We start from the raw sequence: 22,223 nt of genomic DNA on the forward strand, positions 1-22,223 counted from the left end.
CTTAAACTTATCATAAAAATACTTCCCCAATATGAAGCAAGCCATAGTTGCTGTCCTGTTCGCAGCCCTTGCTACAGCTGCGCCGTTGGCTCCTCGTAAGCATTTCTTTGCTCAACTATATCTATGATAGCTTACACATCTCGCGAACCTATGTAGAACAACCAGGGTCCAGCGTCGACAGTCTGTGACACCTGAGTTCGGCTACGACGAGGTAGTCACCAGAGATGAACAGGTAACCCCTGAATTCGACGCTGACCTTTAGCACAAGTCCAAACGTATTGGGGAAATCGAATCCGGCATTAAGTTAAGTCACTAAGCTAAGGGGCTTCAACTGATGGATAAGTTCAATATGGACTTAACTTATACTTGGCGGGGTTGTCTTTGGAATAAGTTCACTGACGGTTTATCTATCTAACGATCTAGTTTAGTAAAGACAAGAGGTTATAAAACTAGCCCCTGACATTTTGGAAGAGACCTTATTCATCGCTCGTAGGTATCGTCGGACTTCCCCGCAATTTTCGCTTCACTGCCGAGATAATCTAGGAATATATAGTGAATGCACCCCAGACAAAATATGATATTAGCCGGGAGTGATCTTATAGGTTGGGAAAAAGAATACTGTTAGCTATATGGAGGCAAGATCCGATACTTCTCGTAGAGGATAGAGGTCAAATAAGCATGACTAAATATACACCAGATTAATATCACTATATCCCTCTACTTGTCCCAGTGGACTAGTATCAGGATGGCCCGTGGTCCGGAGTATATAGTTATATCCCATCTCAGCCGTGTTTGTCGGTTCTCCTTGCATTCTTTCTGTTTTATCTTTAAGTAGCAAAAATAGTAAAGATGCAGCTCCTCACAACTCTGTTGCTTGCCGCAACGGCGGTACAGGCCCACTGTAAGTCAGACCTCATCCTTTTACCTATCTATAACTCCCCCTAACTATTTCAGACACATTCCCGCGACTTGTCGTCAATGGCAAGTCCGAGGATGCAGACTGGTCTGCCACGCGCAAGACCAAGAATGTCGATAGCAAGACGGGTGTCTTGAGCGCAACGAGCCCGGATATCCGCTGCTACTCCTCGCAGAACGCGGCCAACATCATGACTGTGCCTGCTGGCTCAACCATCCACTACATTTCGACGCAGCAAGTGAACCACCCTGGTCCTACCCAGTATTACCTAGCCAAAGTCCCCGAGGGCAAGAGTGCCTCGAACTGGGATGGTTCTGGCAGCGTCTGGTTCAAGATTCACACGACGAAGCCGACTATGGACAAGAACAAGCAGCTCACCTGGCCTGCGCAGAGTAAGTTTCAATTCGCTAAGACTAAATATAATGATTACTAACTGATTATTAGACGAGTACGTGTTGACCAATGCAACCATACCCGCTGCTACACCCGACGGAGAATATCTGCTTCGCGTGGAGCAAATTGCGTTGCACCAGGCCATGCAGGCGAACGGCGCCCAGTTCTATCTCGCATGCACTCAGATCAAGATCACTGGAGGTGGAAACGGGACGCCCGGCCCTCTTGTTGCTCTGCCAGGAGCCTACAAGTCTAATGACCCGGGCATCCTAGTCAACTTGGGCACTATCCAGCCAGACTCCTATATCCCTCCGGGCCCTGCCGTATGGAGTGGTTAAGCATACGTAGCCGAGGAATGCCCTCGATAATAAACAATGGCCTCTGCTTTTCAGTTGAACTCAGGCTAGTAAAAGCTATTAAAAAGAACTTAATTCAGCGTGATTGGTGATCAATTGATGTAAGTGGGAAAAAGTCGCATAGTGGCGATCCCATTGTGACATAGAAATGCAACCAACCCAGCCTTAAAAATTCTAAATATACCATAGATGACAGCTAACAGTTAACCGATCCGTGTCAAATGACTTGCTTTGTTATTTCGGGCCCATGTATGGATATTACAAAGAAAGTCTTGTCAAGTATTGTGTAAGACACGCACTATGGTCAACGTGCTTGAGACCCTAAAGGATTTAGCTAGAGGCTGAAAGCATTCGGGTATCGGCTTTCTTTCCCTACTGACCGAGGAGTTATTAATATACCGATCTATACCACACCATAGGCCGTATATGGGATTCATTCATCGCCGTATTTCTTATTGTCGTGGGGTTTCTCATCTAGCAACGCCATCGAAGCGATGCGGTCAGGCGTCAAAGAGGTTGCGAGCCTCTAATACAGCACCAACCGGCGGAACCCCTTATGGGACTTGATTTTCAGCCGGCTATTCAAAACGACACTAGTTCTATATATGATCTATTCCAGCGGTACGGCAATTCCTTTCAGGCCAATACTCTCGTCAGTAAACCTACAATTTTCACAATTGCTCCGGAAAACGTCAAGCTCATCAACACCCGCGACCATGAATGGGGAATCCAACCGCACAGGCTTCCTGGAATGGAATACCTTTGCGGTCGCGGCTTTCTAACCATGGATGGAGACATCTCGCGCCATTCGTGGAGATTGCTTAAACCTTCTTTTGCTAAAAGTAACCTCGCTAATATGAGTGTACTATCGCGAGAAGTGGACAACTTTCTGGAGAAACTCCCGAAAGACGGTACAACGGTTGAACTACAACCATTACTCTACATCATGGTACGATTCTAAGTATTACCTCACTTACATGTTATTAATCATAATCAAGCTAGTTTCTGAATACGTCCTTGCACTTCCTTTTAGGAATTTCTCCCGACGAAGAACTGCATGAGGCTCCTTGTACCCCTGAAGAATTCGTCAAGTCTTTTCACGATGCATTGTTTTAGACCATGATCCGGATTTTGCTTGGGCGGGTCTTCAGATTCATACCACAAACTAGATACCTCCAGGCATGCGAAACTGCTCACAAGTACTTGGATTACTATGTTGATCAGGGAGTGAAAGGGGTGAATGAACAAGTGGATTCAGGTCCGATCACACAACAGAGCCTAATGTAAGGATTAGCTTCCCAAACCTATGATAGGGACTTCATTAGAAGCCAAATTATTCAAGGAATGATGGCATCGCAAGAGACAACTTTTGCTTTACTGGGTAACACTTTTTTCCTCCTGGTACGTCGTCCGAGGTATTGGAGGGACATACGAACAGAAGTTCTCAAGAAAGGTGATGACATACTCAATTTCGATGGTCTCCTAAGTTCAAGGACCTTACAGAAGAGTCTAGTAGAAGCATCCTACGTTCTTACTAGAGTGGCCAGACAGTTTGAAAAGTTAGAAAGTAGAGATGATGAGCCGTGGAAAGGCGAGATGAAGTCAACTTATAAAAGTGCAAATGGGTCTAAGGTCGCTTTTCATAAATCATAAGAGTGGCGATTTCCACGGCAGAGTAGAATCTTATGGGACAGTCGTTATTGAATGGCGTTAAATTGGATAAAGAACGATCCTGCCTACAAGCTTAGAGACTAGTATGAACGGTTTAGGACGAGAACTAGAGCTTGTATTGAGAGAGGCCTACCTGTTAGCAATACTTCAATTTTGCTTATTATAATTCCTCCTCGTCTTATAAAAAGACTCATCTGGGGCGTAACCTATACGATAGAGTTGCCTCTGTATTGTGAATCACAACTTAGCCATAATATAGGTGATCGTCTCTCCAAGAACTGAACGAGGGTCGACGGTTCCACCCATAGGGCTGATCTCGCTATTAGCCGCTTTTATTAAGATCAGATCCGGGAAGTGACCCGAGACTCAAGCCATTTATGCACATAATAGATCAATTACTCGTATTATATGCATAATACAATTCAATCGTTAAGTTACCATCTTGTAAAACCCTTTTTCTTAACAACGTAGTCTTATTTAATATTTTTTTAACTTGAGAAATGTAACTCAGCTTGAGCTATGCCTTAAAGACGCAGGTAAGTAATTAGCTGTCTGTAAGTGTTTAACGTGATGCTTCAATAGTAATCCTATTTCGATTAAGTACTAACGTACTGCATAAACGGGGCTCACCTTTCAATAATACGGTATTATCTCTGGTATTATCTCTGGTATTAACCTACAGGATTCTCATCCCTGCCCCTTAGTATCACGCACATGCGTGCTCCAATTTCGTTGTGCCGACGGAACACCATTTCCGGTGTCATTGAGCTGAATCCTTCAGCCCTCAAAATAAACGGCCACAGCCAATGCCAGGGCTATTTGCAGAAGAAAATGGTGTTACGGTAACATCGATCCTCATAACTTCGCAACCACAACCTGAATAAGTCTTGTGCTTGAATCATACCTAACTCACAACCGTCAGAGCTACGTTATATGAAGCAAACGCAGACCGAACTTATTGCGCATACGAAACCGAGCGGAAGGATTCGAATGGCACTAGAACCACACAATATATTATGCGCTGCGACACGTACATTGCCACCCCGACCGGTATGTTTTAAATATAGGAGTAGGCTGTTGGATGTGACCCCCTATTTTGATGTTGTTATCATTTGATACCCTAGATACTGTAGTTGTACTGCGTCTCTTTCCATGGCAACTTTGATAACGGAGAATAAAAAGTCAAACAAAGAGCAGGCAAGGCTTATGTGTGTAGGTATATTACGCCCAGGGGCGTGTAAACTAATATTGGCCGCTTACTCCCCAGCCCAATCAATCGATCTTGCATCGAGATGATCAATTACCTATTGAAATAGCCACCTTCTGACGCTGTGTGACAATAAGTATTAGATAATTCTCATTAGTTAGTCGTAATAATATACAATTGCGAAAGACACTTTTCAACTGCTACACTAATACACTCTTGTACTCAAGACTAAAGCCTTTGCATTTAGGTACCTATGCATTCAAAGTCTTTATCTTAAACCGGCTGCAATACCCCTGGCAATGCGATCTGAAATGGCCATTATAGTAATCATAGGATTCACTCCGCTTGCCGAAGGGAATACGCTCGCATCTGCGACGTACAGGTTTTCCGTCTCCCACACCTTACCATATTGATCGACTACACCCTTTTCTTTGGTTTTGCTCATGCGGCACGAGCCCATCTGATGGCCCGATACTAGCAGGGCGTCGGTGAAATCTGCCTGTTCGAGCACTCTGATCCAACTAGCAAAACTGGCATCATCCACTTTCCTTTCGATGGCTGGCGTGTCACTTTTGAAAGGCGGAACGCTTCGAATCGGAGGGATCAATTCCGTGGCTCCCTGGACGTAGCACATCTTGGCGACAGCAACCACTCCGGTTTGTATATTTCCTCGATCGAACTTTGACGGCGTATAAGCAACAATAGGACTTCCATCAACGTCCGGATATACCGAGCCTGTGTCGCGATCACGCGCTAGAGAGAGGAAGTTGTTCATATGTCGAAAGCCTAGAGCATCGACCTTGTACTGCAATCCACTGTGCCATGGAATTTGCAGCATGGACATGAATGGCTGCAAGATGCGACATCAGATATACCATACGAAAAATGAATAATATGTAAAAAAAGAAAATCCACTTACAAGCATATTCGCTATTTCGACACGGACGCCATGGCCTTTACCGTCGAGGTTCTCGAATTCGTACATAAGGCTCGTCAAGATTTCATCTCGATCGTGTTAGTACACTATCTTTGAAAGGAGTCAAACTTACCTTCCCATCCCCTGACCTCGTCTTTGAAGATGGATAGCGTAACGCTACAAGGGTGCACGTAGAGGTTCTTCCCGATGTGGCTGTTCTATGTAGTGTTAACGACTCATCCAACTGGTGTAAATGAAGACTAACCTTCAACCCACTCCTTAGTAAAATAAGGGGGGTGTTAAGTGAACCGCCTGACAAGACGACCTTCTTAGCTCTGATGTAGACCTGTTTCTTAGTCTTGGTCTTCGCAGTTTGCACGTTGCCATCGGTATCGCGAGGTGTCCAGGTTCCTACAACTCCAACCGCTTTCTTCGATCCATGATCATCACCCCAAAGTATCTTCGATACTTCGAACCCTTCAACGAATTCAGCACCAGCTTTCGCTGCTGCTGGTAACCAGCTAACGGCAGGTCCTTGCTTCGTACTCGTCCGGCAACCAAGAGCGCAAAAGCTACCGCAGCTGTGCCTAGAGGAACCGGAGTTCTGCGCAACGACCCTAGAATTCCAACCAAGAGCCCGAGACCCCTCAAGGATAACTTTGTTACCGTGATTTAGATGCACATGTGACTCGCTAACCCCCATCATCTTATAAGCTCGGTCCATCGAGGCCTCGTAATCAGCTTCCTTGAAGAAGTCCAATCCATGTTCTTCTGCCCATTCAGACCTAACTTCATCCGGAGTCGCAATACTTGCACTCCAATTGACTGTACCACCTCCCCCCCAACAACTTCCCGCGGAAATAAAGGTTGACCCATCGACCGTTGACATTGAGCCTCCGCCTTCGAACAAGCTGCTCATAGTGTCCAGGGCTAGAGGAAGCTCGCTTGGCTGAAAATAATACCCTTTGTCGACTACGATGACGCGGTGACCAGCTTCAGCAAGCACCTTGGCACAGACGCCCCCACCACATCCAGAACCAACGACAAGCACATCAGTTTCGACAGTCTCGCCTTCTGGAAGCGGATCATGGAACTGCAGGAACTTGTAATCTATCGTAGGCCCGGGCTTAGGCTTTCTGGCATCTTCTATGTATTGCTCATACCCGCTAATCCTCAGCAGGAGGGGGTCAGTCGTGCTCCAAGCTACTTTTCCCATGACCAAGAAGTTCTTAGCAATCATGGGCCAAAGAAATAGCCAGGACCGTTGCCATGATTGGATGATAGCCTCTCGTACGGGTGTTGACTGCTTGGTAAGGGGTGTTAAGGACCCGGTGCTGATTAAGCTACCGAGTCGTGTTCTATGCACCTTGTTAATACTACTTCGATAATATGTAATAAGAGGCAAAAGTAAAGTATGTGATGCCATACAAAATGACATTGAGAATGAAGCCAAGCTGCTTTACTGGAGTCGGAGGCAAGTTGGAAATGGTCCCCTTGAGAGCACCGACGAACTTGGGATTATCCACGGGCCGTGCCGATAGATATTCCCGGAACTCTTCGATGGTAGGCGGATTTGTCATTTTACGCCGAATTTGTTGGTAAAATTCATCGAATTCAACTTGAGTGATGGCGATGCTATTGCTGTTTGTCGTCTTCGATTCTCCTACTGCCACCGAGGGAACAACCGAGTCAACGAGTGCAAGCAATGCCTGCCATTGATCCTCCGTAAACACGCTGTCCGCCATTGTCTTTTTTTCGCTTAACCTTGATTCAGTAGAATTAGGTAGGTAACATATTTGAGATAATACAGGAGAAAGATCACGAAGCGAGAAGGTTGAGTAGATCCCAAGGAGGCAATCCTTCAGGTACAGTGCTACCATAGGTCAAAATAAGTATTCGTTACATTTACTCCCCATACCACCCCCCCATCCTTTACCCCCTGATACCCCAAATGTCGTGTAACTTGGTGGCTGTAAAAAAGTCCTACATCCACCAACTTTTTAACAGGTAATCATATGGTTTAGTGTGGGTGGTTGCAAAAAGCCCAGGCTTATGTGACCCTATAAGCCCTACAGGATGAGGCAGTAATCTCTTCTGTAAAAGATAGTTCTCCTAGACTTCCGAACCCATATAGATTATCTCTGAAGTAGGCATTCTATCAGTTCCATGTCCCGAATCTTCATTTTTCTTATTGTCGATTCCCTAGCATAGGGGCTTACGTTAGGTACCCTCTTTATTCGAAGATGTCGGCCGATCAGTTTGTCACCCTCTCGCCCGCCGAGCAGCAGGCAGTTCTCAATGGGCCCGCACTACAGCCCCCCTACGGAATGCAATCCGACTTCCTGAACCCACCGAATCGCACTGCTATGGCATTTGCCGCGACTACTCTCTGTCTTGTTATATCATCGCTTTCTGTTATTGTCCGACTCTACTCTAGGTTCTTGTGTACTAAAACAGCTGTCATTGAAGATTGTGAGTCTTGCTGCATCGACGGCTACTCATTTTCAGGTAGAATGCGTCGACTAATGTTGAATAGACCTAGTCATAGCAGCTTTTGTTAGTGCAACTCTCTAGAATCGCATCGTGAAGTGGATATGCTGATCTGAAGACAATCAGGGGACCTATGTTGGTTACATATATGTCACTTACTGGTTACTCGATGATATTGGATTCTTCGTCCATCAATGGGATATCCGGGTCAAGGATATGACCACGCACTTATATGTAGGCAAAGCTCAATGCATTTAGGCCTATTATTTTTATGATGGTCATGTCTTTTCTAACTAGACCAGATCGTTCACATAGGAACCAACCTATATTCAGCTACCATGATCGTCATGAAAGCATCTATTCCGAAAGAATGGTGTCGTATATTTTCTCCTCATCGATCACAGCCCGGCTTCTACTGGATATGCCATGTCATCATGGTTCTGAACATTCTTTTCTACGCTATCGCGATCCTAATAGAAAACTTCTCCTGCTTCCCACACGATCGAATATGGGACCAGCTGATTCCAGGAAGTCAATGCCTTAACGTAAACGCCATCCTTATTGCTGGAGCAAGCATTAACATTGTCCTTGACTTTATGATCCTGGTACTCCCACAAAAGGTAATCTGGGGCCTCCAAATGTCTAGAAGCAAGAAGATTGGTGTTTCGCTAGTTTTCACTATTGGTCTCTTGTAAGTGCGCGTCACACACCCGACACAGACAGAGACGGCTAACACCAAAGATAACAGTGCCTGCGCATCTGCGGTTTCTCGACTTGCCTACACCATCAAATACTATTTCACCGAAGATAAGGCTTATTGGCTAGGAGCATTATCTCTTTGGTGTATCGCCGAAATGACGTGCATGTTTTTCATCTTTGCCGGACCTGCCATCCCAGCAGCGTTCAAAGGATCGCGGTTATTATCTATGCTATCTACGACGTTCAGATCATGGTTAGGCACGTCCAAAACGGCCACGGATATTTCTGATCGCAAATGGCCGCTCCCGGGGCAACGTCAACCAAGTACGTTCAAACGATATCGGAAGATGGACGAAAACAATGTCCCTCTCACAACACTATCGTCGATTGACCAGATGGGGCCCGAGTTATCAGAGCCGAAAAGACCAGTACAGGGAGTGGAGTCAGGGATTGTGTTTACGACGGAATTTACTACGAGGGAAGAGATACTTGGGGATGAAAGACAGCAGGAGGACTTTAGGAATCATTTTCCTTGGGAACCTACTCCCCATGCACGATAGTAGTAGGCTTCTCTTCCTGCTAGCGACAACAGACACGGCTCGCATAGGAGCAGTGAAATGCTGATTTTGTACTTAATGGGATACCTACCGGATGCTTCATAATGTGTTAGATATGATATTGAATTAATACCTATGAGTTGACTTGATATCTACTGACTTGTCACCTGTAACCTTTTAATCTAATAATCAGTAGTAGGCATTTTAGGTAACCATGTATGCTAGCACTGTTTCCAGGTTCTTACTTGTCTTAAGGCCAAGAAAAAGGTGCTGGGGATAGAGAAGGTACCAGTGTATAATACATTATACGCTGTTGGTTGGAGAGCTAACCGCCTTATCTCCGCTTATATGGCCGTACCGTGACGGTTAAGGTGAACCGCTTATCTATTATACCCATTGGTGGAAACGTCGTTATTGGGGTATTGGAGTCCTTGGCTGACACACTGGTATGCACCCGATTTCACGATCAGAAGTTGAAGTTCACCGCCAGATCTGTACCGCGGAGTGTCTAAGTCAAGGTGAAAAGGCGGCGTTCTTAGACACGGCATCTATCATGATTGTTACGGGAGTAAATTGAGGGTGGTTACATGGCCGAATTGACAAGGATTCTGATTCCTGCTGCACTGGGCGTTGGTCAGTTGGACGATCCTTTCAAGTAAAGATACCTCCGTATCTTCAATGTTACCCCCGCCAATGCAATATCTGATCCTCCAACACCTCACTGACGGTACGGTGCTGCCATAGCAATGCCTCGATTAGAGCCAAGCGAGAATGGGATTTGGACAAGCAACGGGTTTTCGAAGACAAATTCCACTGTTGCTTCAAATGCCTCTGCTCTGATCTGATGCAGTGCAACAGATTCTGGGGCGGGCATAGCCGCCTTTTCCCCGTCACCTGCAGAGCTTCGCAGTCCTAGAACATGATCAGATATGAATTAAGCACGTTGGGTTCTGGAGGTATATATGTATTTTAAGTAGTTTATATCTGACCGTGCAACGTGATAATTGTTAGGCATGAGTGTATTGGCTTTCAACTTCCAAAGTTATCACTGGTTCTTGAGTATAATCAAGCTTGAAATCGAAGCCGTTGGCCCGTGTTGATAGAATTCTCCAAATACAGCACGTCTACGATATAATGGACCTCAATGGACACACTAGAACCTACCACCAGGATGATGGTCGGTTAGGGGGTAGTCTTCAAGAAGACGATCCGGTCTGCGTCGTTGGAATGGGTACGGATTTTTCCTATAACACTCTCTGATATGGAATAATATACTAAGTCAGAAATACAGCGTGTCGTCTTCCGGGTGACGTTCGATCGCCTACGGAACTATGGCAATTCCTCATGGACAAGAAATCTGGACAGGGACCCGTGCCTCCAGAACGCTACAACATCAAAGGATTCTACTCTTCGAAAGGAGATAAATCCGGACTTACGAATGTGGACGGTGGGTACTTCATACGAGAAGACATTCGACAGTTCGACAATGAATTCTTCGGTATAAACAACTACGAAGCTACATATGGTCAGTAAATAAACTCGTCCCTAGTACTCCTAGTAACTAACGACATACAGTACGTTTAATCATTCGAACCCCTGTCGAGCAAGGGCTCTTGATAGACTTACTCTTAATCTCTTCTCGATAACCTTACTAATAAAACCAGATGGATCCGCAGCAACGCAAACTTCTAGAGGTAGTCTACGAGTGTTTTGAGAACTCCGGAGCATCTCTTAACGATATGTCCGACTCCAACACGGGAGTATACGTAGGGAATTTCACTCAGGATAACCTACTCATGCAAATGAGAGATCCCGACGATCTGCGGCGCTACCAAGCTACTGGATCTGGGTTGACCATGTTGGCTAATCGAATCAGTCATACGTTCAACTTACATGGCCCAAGGTAGGTGTCTCCTCCTAAAAAGGTCCTAAAAAGGAATTTGTATTTTGGTGTGAAAACCGCTTACGAAGAGACTCAGTTTAACTCTTGACACTGCATGCTCGTCTTCAATCTACTGCCTGCACCTCGCGGTGGCTGCCCTGAAAGCAGGGGAATGCGACGGGGCAATCGTGGCAGCTTCCAACCTAATCATGACTCCAGGACCACACATCGCAGCCATGAAGGCCGGCATGCTCTCTCCAACGTCAACATGCCACACCTTTGACATCTCAGCTGATGGTTATGCGCGAGCTGAAGGTGTTAACGCCGTGTATGTAAAGCGTCTGTCTTCAGCTATCAAAAATAACGATACCGTTTACGGTATTATTCGTGGAACAGCGGTCAACTCGTAAGTTTTGAGCTCTACTCAGTCGGTTTCATTATGCTAAGACCGCTATTAGGAACGGACGAACCCCTGGGATGATATATCCCAGCGCGGACTTCCAGGAAGTTGTAGTTCGCAAGGCTTACAAGGATGCAAATCTCAACTTTTCCGATACAGACTATATTGAATGTCATGGAACTGGGACTGAGTTAGGAGATCATGTCGAGTTGAATGCCTTGGGGAATTGCTTCTCTAAAGATAGCAGGAAACCCCTCATGATTGGAGGCGTGAGTGAACCCCTTTTCCTGTCTCCGTGACCTAAAATATGCTAGTAAAAAATGAGACACGGACGTTACGACTTTCACCTACTAAACTCCCATAAAATACCCAGACAAAACCGGCTTTCGGGCATAGCGAAGCAGCAAGCAGCCTTACGTCGCTAATCAAGGTTGTCCTGGCCTTTCAACATGGCATGATTCCGCCCACTCGCGGGGTCGAGACACCCAATCCAAAACGTAAGTTAACTCCCTTCTACTTACTGAGATAGGATCTTTGACTGACCTCGTGGTCCTAAGTTGAAATGGATCGCCATAATATGGAGGTCGTAACCGAGCCCCAGCCGTGGCCGAGGAAAGTTCAACGAGCTAGCCTCAGCTCCTTTGGCTACGGGGGTGCAAATGCGCATGTGATACTGGAGTCGGTTTCTAGCTACACGGGTAATTCACCCCTAACCACGAATGGGCTACATGAAAAGTGTCAGCCTCTATTGCTACTGATATCAGCATCGTCGCAAAAGTCTTTGGAAACTCGTGCTGGCCAGATATATCAACTTGCCCAGTCGTGCGATACTCCGGGTATCAGAAGCCTGGGTTATACTTTAGCCGAGCGCTGGACGCATTTAAGATATCGGACGTCGCTGCTTGTAACACCTAATCAAGATGGAAAATCCGAAAACTGGGCAATTCAGCCAGCTGAAGACTCTCATTATAGCGAAGTAGATCCGCTAAAATTCGCATTTATCTTCACAGGTCAAGGAGCGCAATACCATGGCATGGGAAAAGAACTTCTTGATAGTAGTCCAGTTTTTCTCAACACTATCAGAGAACTAGATCAAGTTCTCCAAAATCTTCCCCCACCGTATGCGCCTGGCTGGACCCTGAAAAGCATGCTGCGGGATAATACTGATGAGAGCCTAATCAATGAAGCTGTGAGGAGTCAACCGATCTGTACCGCTGTGCAGATTGGCCTCGTAAATATTCTGCGCGCCTGGGGTGTCAAACCTTCTGCCACTATAGGCCACTCATCCGGCGAAATCGGGGCAGCATATGCGGCAGGCCTCATAAGGTTAGTTCTCCTACCCTATAATCCATCACCTACGCCGAGGTCGACATGTCAGTCTACTAATCAAGACGAATAGCGCATCTCAAGCTCTTCTTGTTGCATACTTTAGAGGGTATGCTGTAGCAGAGAACCCCACCTCGGGCGCTATGCTTGCCTGTGGACTTGGTGCTGAAGAAGCCGAAGTGATCATACAACAATGTGGTCTCACAGGAGAAGTCTGCGTTGCCTGTTTCAATGCACCTGAGAGTGTCACGTTGAGTGGACCGAAGAACTGTATTGAGCAAATACAATTGGAACTCCAGAATCGCAAAACATTCTGTCGACTCTTAGAGACAGGTGGTCAGCCCTATCATTCCCAGCGGATGAAAAACGCTGGTGCGTCATACGAGAAGCTGCTTGAGCCATACCTTGAAGATAAGCCCCGGGATAATCCTTTCAGTGCAAATATGTATTCCACCGTCTACCACAAACAGGATAGTCCCAAACTTGTCGATACCTCGACACCAATGGCCGAGTACTGGAGAGACAATCTGGAGAAGCCGGTCCGGTTCCACTCTGCTTTGCAGCATCTCATCCGGGGCCAGAGGTTCCACCTTATCGAAATAGGGTCACACTCAGCACTGAAAGGCCCCATAAATCAAATTCGGAGAGCTGCGCTGTTGGATGAGCGGGCTATTCCGTATAGTCCATCACTTATTAGGGGGCAAGACGCTCATCTGAGTATGATGAGACTTGCCGGCAGGTTGTTTACTCACGGCTATGAATTAGACTGGAAAGCCATTAACTCCAATCCCAACAGAAGTCGTATTTTGTTTCAGGGTTTGCCTCCATATCCCTGGGATTATTCGGCCGGCCTACAATGGTTTGAGCCTCGTACGAGTAATGAGCTACGCAACCGCCCTTTCATTCGACACGAGCTTCTTGGCTCACAGCAACTTGCCGGGAACGGCATCGATTGGAGCTGGAGAAATGTCCTGCGCCCGAACGAGATGCCGTGGATTCGCGACCATAGGATTGAAGACCAAGTGGTCTTCCCAGCTACAGGTTATTTTGCTTTAGCCATGGAAGCAGTAACCAGGGCTAGAGCGGCAAGTGGAAGTCCCTTGCTTGAGCGTCCAACGTTTGATCTATATAATGTCAGCATCAATTCTGCTATGGTGGTACCTGAGGAGAGTGACTTGGAGCAAGTGCCTGTAGAGATACACACTACCCTTAATACACGGAGGATATCCTCGAAGACCTCCTCGGCGAACATATACGATTTCACAGTATCTTCCTGGACTGCTGGCCAGGCTACCGTCCACTGCGTGGGAAGTATTAGAGTATCCGACGCACTGCCTGAAGCTGCAGTAGGAGTCAACGGAGTCTCAGGCCGAAGCGGGTATAGAGATTGGAATATGGACCGATGGTACGAGAAATACGCAGAAGAAGGGATGTTATTTGGGCCGTATTTTCGAAACCTGATCGGCGTGCGAGCTGACAGCAATCAAGCACGTCCCGATGTTTTATGCACTGCCAAAATCTGTTCGCCGATGCTTAGGGACTCGGCCAACCGTTATCCTGTGCATCCTGTAACAATTGATGCCTGCCTACAAGCTGCTCTTATTAGTGCTACATCTGGAAATCCTGAATATTTCCGAGCCTATGTACCAGTGTTCATCTCGGAGTGTCGTATCAGGACATTGGCACTCCCGGATGACGATAAAGAACAGAAAGGGGTTATTCATGCAACGTCCCAACGAACTGGGTTCTCCAGCCTAAGAGCAGATTCTACCCTACAAGATGGCCAAGGGATTCCCCTGGTTCAGATGAAAGGTGTCCGATTGACCCTGTACACTGGGAAAGTGACTAAAGACGAGAGCTATAGTAGTCCCCATCTACAACGGCACCCGGTGATGAGCGTAAACTGGAAGCCAGACATCATGCGGCTTACGCCGGACACAGTGCCTCAACTACAGGATTATATTACGCGTTTTATTCGAGATCGGCCCTCATTATCGGAAGATGACGAGTGTAAGGGTATCATCAGCGCAATACTGGACTTGGCCGGCCATAAAAACCCTCGAATGCGAGTTTTGGAGATCGGAGAATCAAATGATAGTACGAAGAACGAGTGGCTAGAGTTATTAGCTAACGGAACCGCGTTCCCCCGATATAGGTCATGGCTGTCAACTAAGCCAAGTGATGAAGGTAAAATTTTGGTAGATACCAATAAAACCGGGTTCGATATTATGATTCATAGTGTAAGTAACAGGACATGGCGTTTAACTGATCGGGGCCGCTCATAATTCTTCAGGACAATGCATCTCAAGGGCTCTGGAAACACTCGCCAAACCACCTTGTGTCGCTCGTCAATGACCATGGGATCATAATTGTCCGTAAATCGGATACTGTCCTAGCGGAATTAATAGCAGCAAGTTTTCAGGTAATAGATATCGAAGATCGCGTTACCGTAGCATTGCGTAGAAAAGAGCAAAAGGCTCTAGACGGACGGAGCGTTCTCATCGTCGTACGTATATGTGAGAAGCAAACTAACCTTCTATTCAACTAACACATGTATTAATATAATAGACTCGGGAGGCATCTCCGTCGCTACAAGGCTTCATTGCCGATCTGACGGAACACTTGGAGCAGACGCACGGGACTCGTGAGATTCGCACCATCTCTCTAGCTCAACTCCCAACGACAGAGATCTCCGGTGACACAGTGTGTATCTCGCTGATAGAAATAGAACGGCCATTCCTGGCCGAATTAAGCCAGGGGGATCTAGAGCTTCTCCACAGCCTGATGAGCGCCGTGAAAGACCTCGTCTGGTTAGTCGGAGCGAACCTGACGGGTGTTCCTAACCCCGATCTTGCATTGGTACAAGGGCTATCTCATTCGATCATGGTAGAGCAGCCATCTTTTCGGTTTACGGTGATCGACGTTAGCTCCGTTGAGGTCCTATTGTCTGACTCGCAGAGTTCTTGCCGAAGTGTTGTCCGCGTGTTAGAACGCCACGAGAAAATCGACGACAGAGAATTCGTTCTTTCGAATGGCCTGCTTTACGTTAGCCGCATAGAACCTAATACCGCTATTAATTCAGTGTTTCAAAGTCGGACTCAGAAGACACGCACATCCATGAAACAATTGACACTTTCCCAAGCAACCCCAGCCAAGCTGTGTATAGACAAAATTGGCATCATGGATTCCTTATATTTTCAACAGAGTTGTGATCCGCACACGACCCCGCCCAAAGGCTTCATCGATGTCGAAGTCAAAGCGGTCAGTCTAAACGCAAAGGATGTCTATGCAATGAATGGGCGTGTCGAAACCAGGACCGGTACGTCAGCTATCGAGTTTGGCGGTCTAGTCACAGCAGTAGGCCCGGACGAGTGCAACTTCAAAGTAGGAGACCGAGTGATTGTGTTCAAACCTAATCATTTCTCGACGATTGAAAGGGTCCCCTCTTGGACCTGTTGTAAGCTGCTGGCGTGCGAGGATTTGGCGGTGATGACAACACTACCAACTGTATACTGCGCCGCCCTGTACGCTATTCGTGACTGTGCGCGGGTACGCTCCGGAGAATCGGTCCTTATTCATTCAGGGGCCGGCGCTTTTGGTATCGCTGCAATAAGTCTAGCACAGCGAGCTGGTGCGGTTATATATACTACTGTTGGCTCGGAGAAGAAACGAGAGTTTTTAGTCAACAATCTCGGCCTGTCTGCTGACCATATTTTTAGTTCCCGGGACGAGTCATTCGAGGCTAGATTGAACGCTGCGACTGGAGGCAGAGGAGTCGATGTTGTTATCAATTCTCTGGTTGGAGATTTGATGCATGCTAGCTGGCGATGCCTGGCTCATTTTGGCCGCTTCGTAGAAGTGGGCAAGCGTGAACTAATTGACGACGGCAGGTTGGAGATGGACATCTTTTCCCGCAACACGACCTTTACCGCTTTCGATCTCAGTGAGATGTTCTTCCTGGAGGGAGAACACTATCAAGATATACTGGCCGGGTAAGTCAGCATGTCTCTCCTTTTCGGTGATATCCTACTAATTGCCATGGTTCCGTGTGCAGTTTGGTCAAGGACATCCTTGAGCTATATCGCTCAAAGCAGATTCAGCCTGTACCCATCACAACTTTCGACGTATCGAACGTTGCCCAGGCATATCGCTATTTCTCGTCTAGAGATAGAATAGGGAAGATCGTCATTTCTCTTGATAATCCAAACAGCCTTTTAACTGTGAGTTCGGCCTCTTGTCGGCCCATTATTGGTGTCAATAATGCTGACTACATGCCTCCCAGGTTGCACCTCCAAAATACATCACAATACTTGATTCCACGAAGGTGTATCTTCTTATCGGCGCTCTTGGGGGCTTAGGGAGAAGTTTAGTCCGCTGGATGATGTCACGGGGTGCGCGGAAATTTGTCTTCCTCCAGAGATCAGGCTGTGATAAGTCGAGCGCCCGGGAGTTTGTAGACTGGCTGAGGCAAGAAGGAGCATACGCTGTGGTGGTTAAGGGCGATGTCACAAAGTTGGACGACGTGGTGGCAGGCATAGCGGCCTGCAAAGACCTTGGGGGGCCGATCGGCGGTGTATTGCAAGCTGCAATGGGTCTTCATGAAGATATTTTCAGTGCGATGACGAGTGAGGCTTGGCATGAGAGCGTAAGGCCTAAATGGGCGGGTACGTGGAATCTTCATACCGCACTTGAAGGACACGACGAAGCTCTCGACTTTTTCCTCATGACTTCTTCCATGAATGGGACTACCGGATTGCCGACGGAAAGCAATTATTCGGCAGCAAATGCTTTTCTTGACAGTTTTGCACACTGGCGGAGGAGCCAAGGCAAACCAGCCGTATCACTCGCGCTAGGAATGGTGTCTGACGTTGGCTATCTTCACGAGAATCCCAAAATTGAAGAATTGCTACTGCGGAGAGGGACCCAGCCTCTAAGCGAGAACGACGTTCTTCTGCTTGCCGATATCGCGATCGGGGGGGTCAGCAGTCACTGCGGGCTAGGACAGCGACAAGCAGATGTTGCACCAGCTCATATACTCACTGGCTTGGAGACAGCGAATCTTCGAAAAATAATGAATCAAGGATTCGAAGTATCTAATTCAACCCTAGATGATCCTCGATTGTCTATCCTAGCAGCTTCACTGGAGTTTGCTCACAATCCTACGGGCTCGAACGAAAATCGAAATTCGGAAGGCGACCAGCAGATCATGAGTACTCCATGGATGAGGGGTCTACCTCGGGAGGTTATTGATATTCTTAAACCGGAACTTACTGGGGCCTCGTCTTTGAAGGGATTAATATTGCGAGTCTTAACCAAGAGATTCTCAGACTTGCTACTTACCCCGAGAGACCAGATTGACCCCGACAGGTCGTTTGCGCAATTTGGGTTAGACAGCATGATCGCGTCGGAGTTTAGATCCTGGCTTTGGAATTCGTTCAAAGTAGACGTACCGTTTTTGGACCTTTTGGGTTCTCGCAAGTCTTTGGATACCGTAGCAGCACTTGTGGAAGCAGATTTACTATCACGGACTGTAGGGTGTGAAGTAAAGTCCTAGGTTTAGAAATGTAATTACAAACGGGAAAACGGCTTTCAGCAGTCAGCTGACTTGCTGACACATATAATCCCTGTCTGTGGAACCCACATGCAGGGCAGACGGATCAGACAATCTTATCTGATTGATAATTTGGCTTGGCATTATCCCGGGCCAATTAAAGGTTCACTACATCATGTACTGTGTATAATCAACAATGCCTACCAACAGCCCGTATCCCAGGCTTATCTTACTGCCTTTGGTCCATCTCTTCAGGGATTTATAGTCGTGATACTGTTAATGTTAGGTACCTGGCTTAAGAACCTATTATAAGATGACTCAACGAGCGACCGCCGTATCCAGGCCTGTCCGTCTGCCTGCCTGCCTGCCTTCGGTGTCGGCTTCGGCTTCGGCTAGCCGATCTACTTCTTCTTAAATATACCTCCTGTCTGCCCCAAACCGCCTCTTCAATTCTTCCTTATCATGTCTTCTTTAGCAATTGCTCCTATTCTAAGTTTCTTACCAAACTACTGTCATAAGTCCGGTCATGGCGACGCCAAAGAACCAAGATGATATTTCAGCGGCGCCCGATCCCGTTACAGTAGAATTAGCCAATATTCCAACACCGACTACTACGACCGTCAAGAAAGACTCTGATCCCTTCCTTGTCGCCTTTGACCAACCCTACGATGCCGAGAACCCGATAGACTGGCCAACAGGCCGTAAATGGATGGTGACCGACGTCTTGTCCGCTACAGGCTTTAACCGTATCATGGTCTCGACAATTATGGCCCCGGCATTATCAACTATCGCTAACGAGCTCAACATGAGCTCAGCCGAGTCGGCCATGTCCCTTTCTATATACCTCTTAGCCACCGTCTTTGGTCCGCCCCTTATTGGACCGTTGTCGGAAATATACGGTAGAACAGTTGTTCTACATAGTTCCAACGTCTGGTTCCTCGTTTGGAATATTGTTTGTGGGTTTGCCCCTACGAAGGGCACGCTTATTGCAGCTCGCTTCCTAGCAGGTTTTGGTGCCAGCGCCATATATTCTCTTGCTGGAGGTGTTCTTGGGGATGTGTGGAGACCAGAACAGCGAGGCAGCTCGCTAGGAGTCTACTTAATTATTCCCTTGCTTGGTGCAGCAGTTGGTAAGTTCTCCGCACAAGATCTGATACTGTTTGAATAGGATCAATCCCCTCTATAATTGCGTGATTACACTAGACCGACCAACGTATCTAATCGGTATCTCAGGTCCTATAATTGGTGGTTTTATGGCTGCGCGAACAACTTGGCGGTGGATGTTTTGGGCTACCTCTGCATTCCAAGCCGTCATGATATTGGTGTCTTATTTTAGTTTCCACGAGTCGTACGGACCACTAATACTCCAACGGCGTGCCCAGCGCCTTTGTAAGGAAACTGGGGAAAGCCGATATCATACCCGGGGCGAAACAATTGATGGGAATAGGTCGGCCGTCACCATTCTAATGCGAGCTCTATCGCGACCGGTTCGTCTCTTGCTCTTCCATCCCATCATCCAAGTTTCAGCCGTTCTATCAGGATTTAACTACGGAATCTTGTATGTCGTCCTCTCTACATTTTCTGCTCTTTTTACGTCCCAATACGGCCAGTCAGTCGAAATTAGTGGACTACACTACATTGCTTGCTCTCTTGGTGAGTTGGCTGCCTCACAGGTCGGTGCGCCTTGGATGGACTACTTGTACAAGCGGCTACCGGCACATAAACAGAATCCAGAGTCTCGTATGCCGCTAATGTTCCCCTCAATAATTATCACATGGGTTGGTGCCTTAATGTATGGGTGGACGGCTGCGTATCGGCTACATTGGATCGTAGTTGATATTGGAGTATTCATCATGTTGTTCGGTATGCAACTAGGCGGCTTACCTAGTAAGTAGTATTCGAATATTTTGCTGATCGCTTTGATTTATAGCGAAATCCACTAACTTTACATTCTTCAGTAACGGCCTATGTTATCGACACGTATGGAGAACACACAAGTAGCGCCATGGCGGCACAGCAATTTCTTAAGAGCTTGATGGCTTTCCTATTCCCATTATTCGCCCCAAGCATGTACGTAGCACTTGGATACGGATGGGGTAATAGTGTACTGGCCTTGGGGGGCTTAGTAGTTTCAGTCCCTCTCCTGATATTTTTATGGAAGTATGGAGCAAGGTTGAGGGCCAAAGCAATTTCTACTAAGTAAGAAATATGGACAAGGGAAATTTACAGACTTTTGCCCTCTCACCCTATAATATTTCCTCGGAATTCTGTCCATGTTGGAGCCTACCTTAGTAGGGTGGCGATGGTCTAGGAAGAATTACTTAGGAATTCTCGGGATAAGATGCTTGCCTACACTCTCCTCACCACTAGGTCAGCTTATAACAAGTGACTTAAGGGTCAATACCGTACTTAGGTAGGCAAATAGGTTGATAACTGTTTCGAGAATAATATTAATTGAAATACCTTACTTTATCATACTTGAACGTTACGCTATGATACTAAGACTTAACAATACTTAAGTACTTAACTTACAGAGCTCATAGTACCCCAAAAATTTATTCATTTCAACACTTAGTTAAAGAGCATTATCATGATATCTCAGATAACAGGCTTTGCGTTAGCATAAGTAAGTGATAATCGGTAAGGGCAGTATAGAGCTACAATCTATCGAATTTTCTTTACGAAGACTTCACTATCATATATAAAGGAAATAGTAGCAGGTACGCCAATCGTAACTTATACTGCGGTCTACAAATTCCCCTAGTCGTCCTTTGGAACGTTAAAACAATTGCATGTCACGCTTATGACATAGCATACATGGTAAATGCTGCCTAATATCATCACGAATTACTATCTAAAGACTTTGTTTGAACTGCTACCAGACAATTCCATATTAACTCAAAGTCTTACTTCCAGTTAAGGGCCTAGGCGCTGTTCCCAATAATTATGTGCACCGCACTCATTGTAACGCAAGATGATTGAAAGATAGAATGATACGGCAATTGTTCTTAGAAATAATTAAATCATGAATATGGAGATCTATGAATTATTTAGGAACTATTTCACCAATAGCTGGACTAGATATAAGAGAACACGATACCTACGTGTTGTAACTACCAAAGTTATCAAAGCTGATATAGGGGTTCACTATGCTGTCATATTACTGCAGGTCTATCCATTTCAGGGGTAAACAGCAGTGTATAATCACTATACTAAGAACCATATCGGTTCTTTATTTGATGTATACGGCCCTAGATCCCTTTTTATTGTCTTCACCATATCCTCTTTAACGATTAGAGTCAAATAGAAAGAGATGTTAGGTCACAACAATCGATGACGGAGGGGTGAAAAGATGTGACTCTGGATATGGAAGAAGCGAATAGAAACCTCTCTACAAACACAAGACAAACGAGTATAGATTGCTGGGCAGAATGTTTTCCTATCCATGCCACCCCCTAAGCGTCAACAATCTTGGCATCTCAACATCGCCGTGGGCACAATCCTGAGTCATACCTTCCACAACCTGATCGCCATGGCGATTTAAGTTAATACCTGGGGATCTTTTCACTTTGCTCCTTCCCTAAAATCCACTTGCCACTTCTACAATCAATATTTAACCACACAAGCCATCACTTTCCCTAACTCTTTAAAATTCCATCCTTTCCTACCAAGCATAATAATCCTACCTACCTCCTACCTACCTCCTACCTACCTCCTACCTACCTAACCCTAACTTCCCTACCTCCCAACCCATGACAACTTCACTCATAACTCCTCATAATTACCTATCCTAAATCATCAAAATCTTCATTAATAACCCTCAGCATGTCTTTCAGTCACGTTGGCATTTAACTAAAAA

The 22,223-nt window shown here is 46.3% G+C and overlaps 7 protein-coding genes across 7 annotated transcripts; 6 read left to right on the top strand and 1 right to left on the bottom strand.

Annotated features, from left to right (window-relative positions):
• Positions 1–681: 681 nt before the first annotated feature.
• Positions 682–1,736, top strand: F4817DRAFT_350199 (glycoside hydrolase family 61 protein). The gene is made up of 3 exons (XM_049304925.1): positions 682–901; positions 955–1,308; positions 1,361–1,736. The coding sequence occupies exons 1-3, from the start codon at positions 850–852 to the stop codon at positions 1,645–1,647; spliced, it is 693 nt and encodes a 230-aa protein (XP_049155016.1). The 5' UTR covers positions 682–849; the 3' UTR covers positions 1,648–1,736.
• Positions 1,737–2,152: 416 nt separating this feature from the next.
• On the top strand, positions 2,153–2,830 carry F4817DRAFT_368434 (uncharacterized protein). Its single transcript, XM_049307236.1, has 2 exons — positions 2,153–2,614; positions 2,668–2,830. Exons 1-2 carry the CDS (start codon positions 2,222–2,224, stop codon positions 2,779–2,781), a joined length of 507 nt encoding a protein of 168 aa, XP_049155017.1. The 5' UTR covers positions 2,153–2,221; the 3' UTR covers positions 2,782–2,830.
• A 146-nt stretch (positions 2,831–2,976) lies between these two features.
• Positions 2,977–3,601, top strand: F4817DRAFT_350200 (uncharacterized protein). The gene is made up of 2 exons (XM_049304926.1): positions 2,977–3,397; positions 3,470–3,601. The coding sequence occupies exon 1, from the start codon at positions 3,010–3,012 to the stop codon at positions 3,316–3,318; it is 309 nt and encodes a 102-aa protein (XP_049155018.1). The 5' UTR covers positions 2,977–3,009; the 3' UTR covers positions 3,319–3,397; positions 3,470–3,601.
• A 1,210-nt stretch (positions 3,602–4,811) lies between these two features.
• On the bottom strand, positions 4,812–7,204 carry F4817DRAFT_319909 (long-chain fatty alcohol dehydrogenase; the record flags this gene model as incomplete). Its single annotated transcript, XM_049301115.1, has 5 exons — positions 4,812–5,393; positions 5,463–5,548; positions 5,593–5,677; positions 5,725–6,817; positions 6,888–7,204. The coding sequence occupies 5 exons, from the start codon at positions 7,202–7,204 to the stop codon at positions 4,812–4,814; spliced, it is 2,163 nt and encodes a 720-aa protein (XP_049155019.1).
• Positions 7,205–7,455: 251 nt separating this feature from the next.
• Positions 7,456–9,354, top strand: F4817DRAFT_350206 (uncharacterized protein). Its single transcript, XM_049304927.1, has 5 exons — positions 7,456–7,931; positions 7,996–8,015; positions 8,076–8,183; positions 8,252–8,640; positions 8,698–9,354. The coding sequence occupies exons 1-5, from the start codon at positions 7,703–7,705 to the stop codon at positions 9,206–9,208; spliced, it is 1,257 nt and encodes a 418-aa protein (XP_049155020.1). The 5' UTR covers positions 7,456–7,702; the 3' UTR covers positions 9,209–9,354.
• Positions 9,355–10,339: 985 nt separating this feature from the next.
• On the top strand, positions 10,340–18,367 carry F4817DRAFT_319911 (putative polyketide synthase; the record flags this gene model as incomplete). The annotated part of the gene is made up of 13 exons (XM_049301116.1): positions 10,340–10,436; positions 10,497–10,730; positions 10,781–10,803; positions 10,870–11,108; positions 11,185–11,493; positions 11,546–11,756; positions 11,861–11,984; positions 12,045–12,813; positions 12,887–15,053; positions 15,107–15,319; positions 15,382–16,805; positions 16,868–17,033; positions 17,096–18,367. The coding sequence occupies 13 exons, from the start codon at positions 10,340–10,342 to the stop codon at positions 18,365–18,367; spliced, it is 7,248 nt and encodes a 2,415-aa protein (XP_049155021.1).
• A 102-nt stretch (positions 18,368–18,469) lies between these two features.
• Positions 18,470–20,808, top strand: F4817DRAFT_350234 (caffeine resistance protein). Its single transcript, XM_049304928.1, has 3 exons — positions 18,470–19,494; positions 19,598–20,251; positions 20,323–20,808. Exons 1-3 carry the CDS (start codon positions 18,891–18,893, stop codon positions 20,565–20,567), a joined length of 1,503 nt encoding a protein of 500 aa, XP_049155022.1. The 5' UTR covers positions 18,470–18,890; the 3' UTR covers positions 20,568–20,808.
• Positions 20,809–22,223: the final 1,415 nt, after the last annotated feature.

This window comes from Daldinia loculata, assembly GCF_022478755.1.
Source record: "Daldinia loculata strain CBS 113971 unplaced genomic scaffold F4817scaffold_69, whole genome shotgun sequence".
Lineage (NCBI taxonomy): Eukaryota > Fungi > Ascomycota > Sordariomycetes > Xylariales > Hypoxylaceae > Daldinia > Daldinia loculata.

Bases quoted from the DNA above. Each gene is read 5' to 3' on its own strand.
- F4817DRAFT_350199 (XM_049304925.1), top strand. From the start codon at position 850: ATGCAGCTCCTCACAACTCTGTTGCTTGCCGCAACGGCGGTACAGGCC. The intron at 902-954 runs GTAAGTCAGACC...TAACTATTTCAG, and splicing joins AACGGCGGTACAGGCCCACT to ACACATTCCCGCGACTTGTC. The intron at 1,309-1,360 runs GTAAGTTTCAAT...ACTGATTATTAG, and splicing joins GCTCACCTGGCCTGCGCAGA to ACGAGTACGTGTTGACCAAT.
- F4817DRAFT_368434 (XM_049307236.1), top strand. From the start codon at position 2,222: ATGGGACTTGATTTTCAGCCGGCTATTCAAAACGACACTAGTTCTATA. The intron at 2,615-2,667 runs GTACGATTCTAA...TAATCAAGCTAG, and splicing joins AACCATTACTCTACATCATG to TTTCTGAATACGTCCTTGCA.
- F4817DRAFT_350200 (XM_049304926.1), top strand. From the start codon at position 3,010: ATGATGGCATCGCAAGAGACAACTTTTGCTTTACTGGGTAACACTTTT.
- F4817DRAFT_350206 (XM_049304927.1), top strand. From the start codon at position 7,703: ATGTCGGCCGATCAGTTTGTCACCCTCTCGCCCGCCGAGCAGCAGGCA. The intron at 7,932-7,995 runs GTGAGTCTTGCT...AATGTTGAATAG, and splicing joins AACAGCTGTCATTGAAGATT to ACCTAGTCATAGCAGCTTTT. The intron at 8,016-8,075 runs GTTAGTGCAACT...GAAGACAATCAG, and splicing joins ACCTAGTCATAGCAGCTTTT to GGGACCTATGTTGGTTACAT.
- F4817DRAFT_350234 (XM_049304928.1), top strand. From the start codon at position 18,891: ATGGCGACGCCAAAGAACCAAGATGATATTTCAGCGGCGCCCGATCCC. The intron at 19,495-19,597 runs GTAAGTTCTCCG...TCGGTATCTCAG, and splicing joins CTTGCTTGGTGCAGCAGTTG to GTCCTATAATTGGTGGTTTT. The intron at 20,252-20,322 runs GTAAGTAGTATT...TACATTCTTCAG, and splicing joins GCAACTAGGCGGCTTACCTA to TAACGGCCTATGTTATCGAC.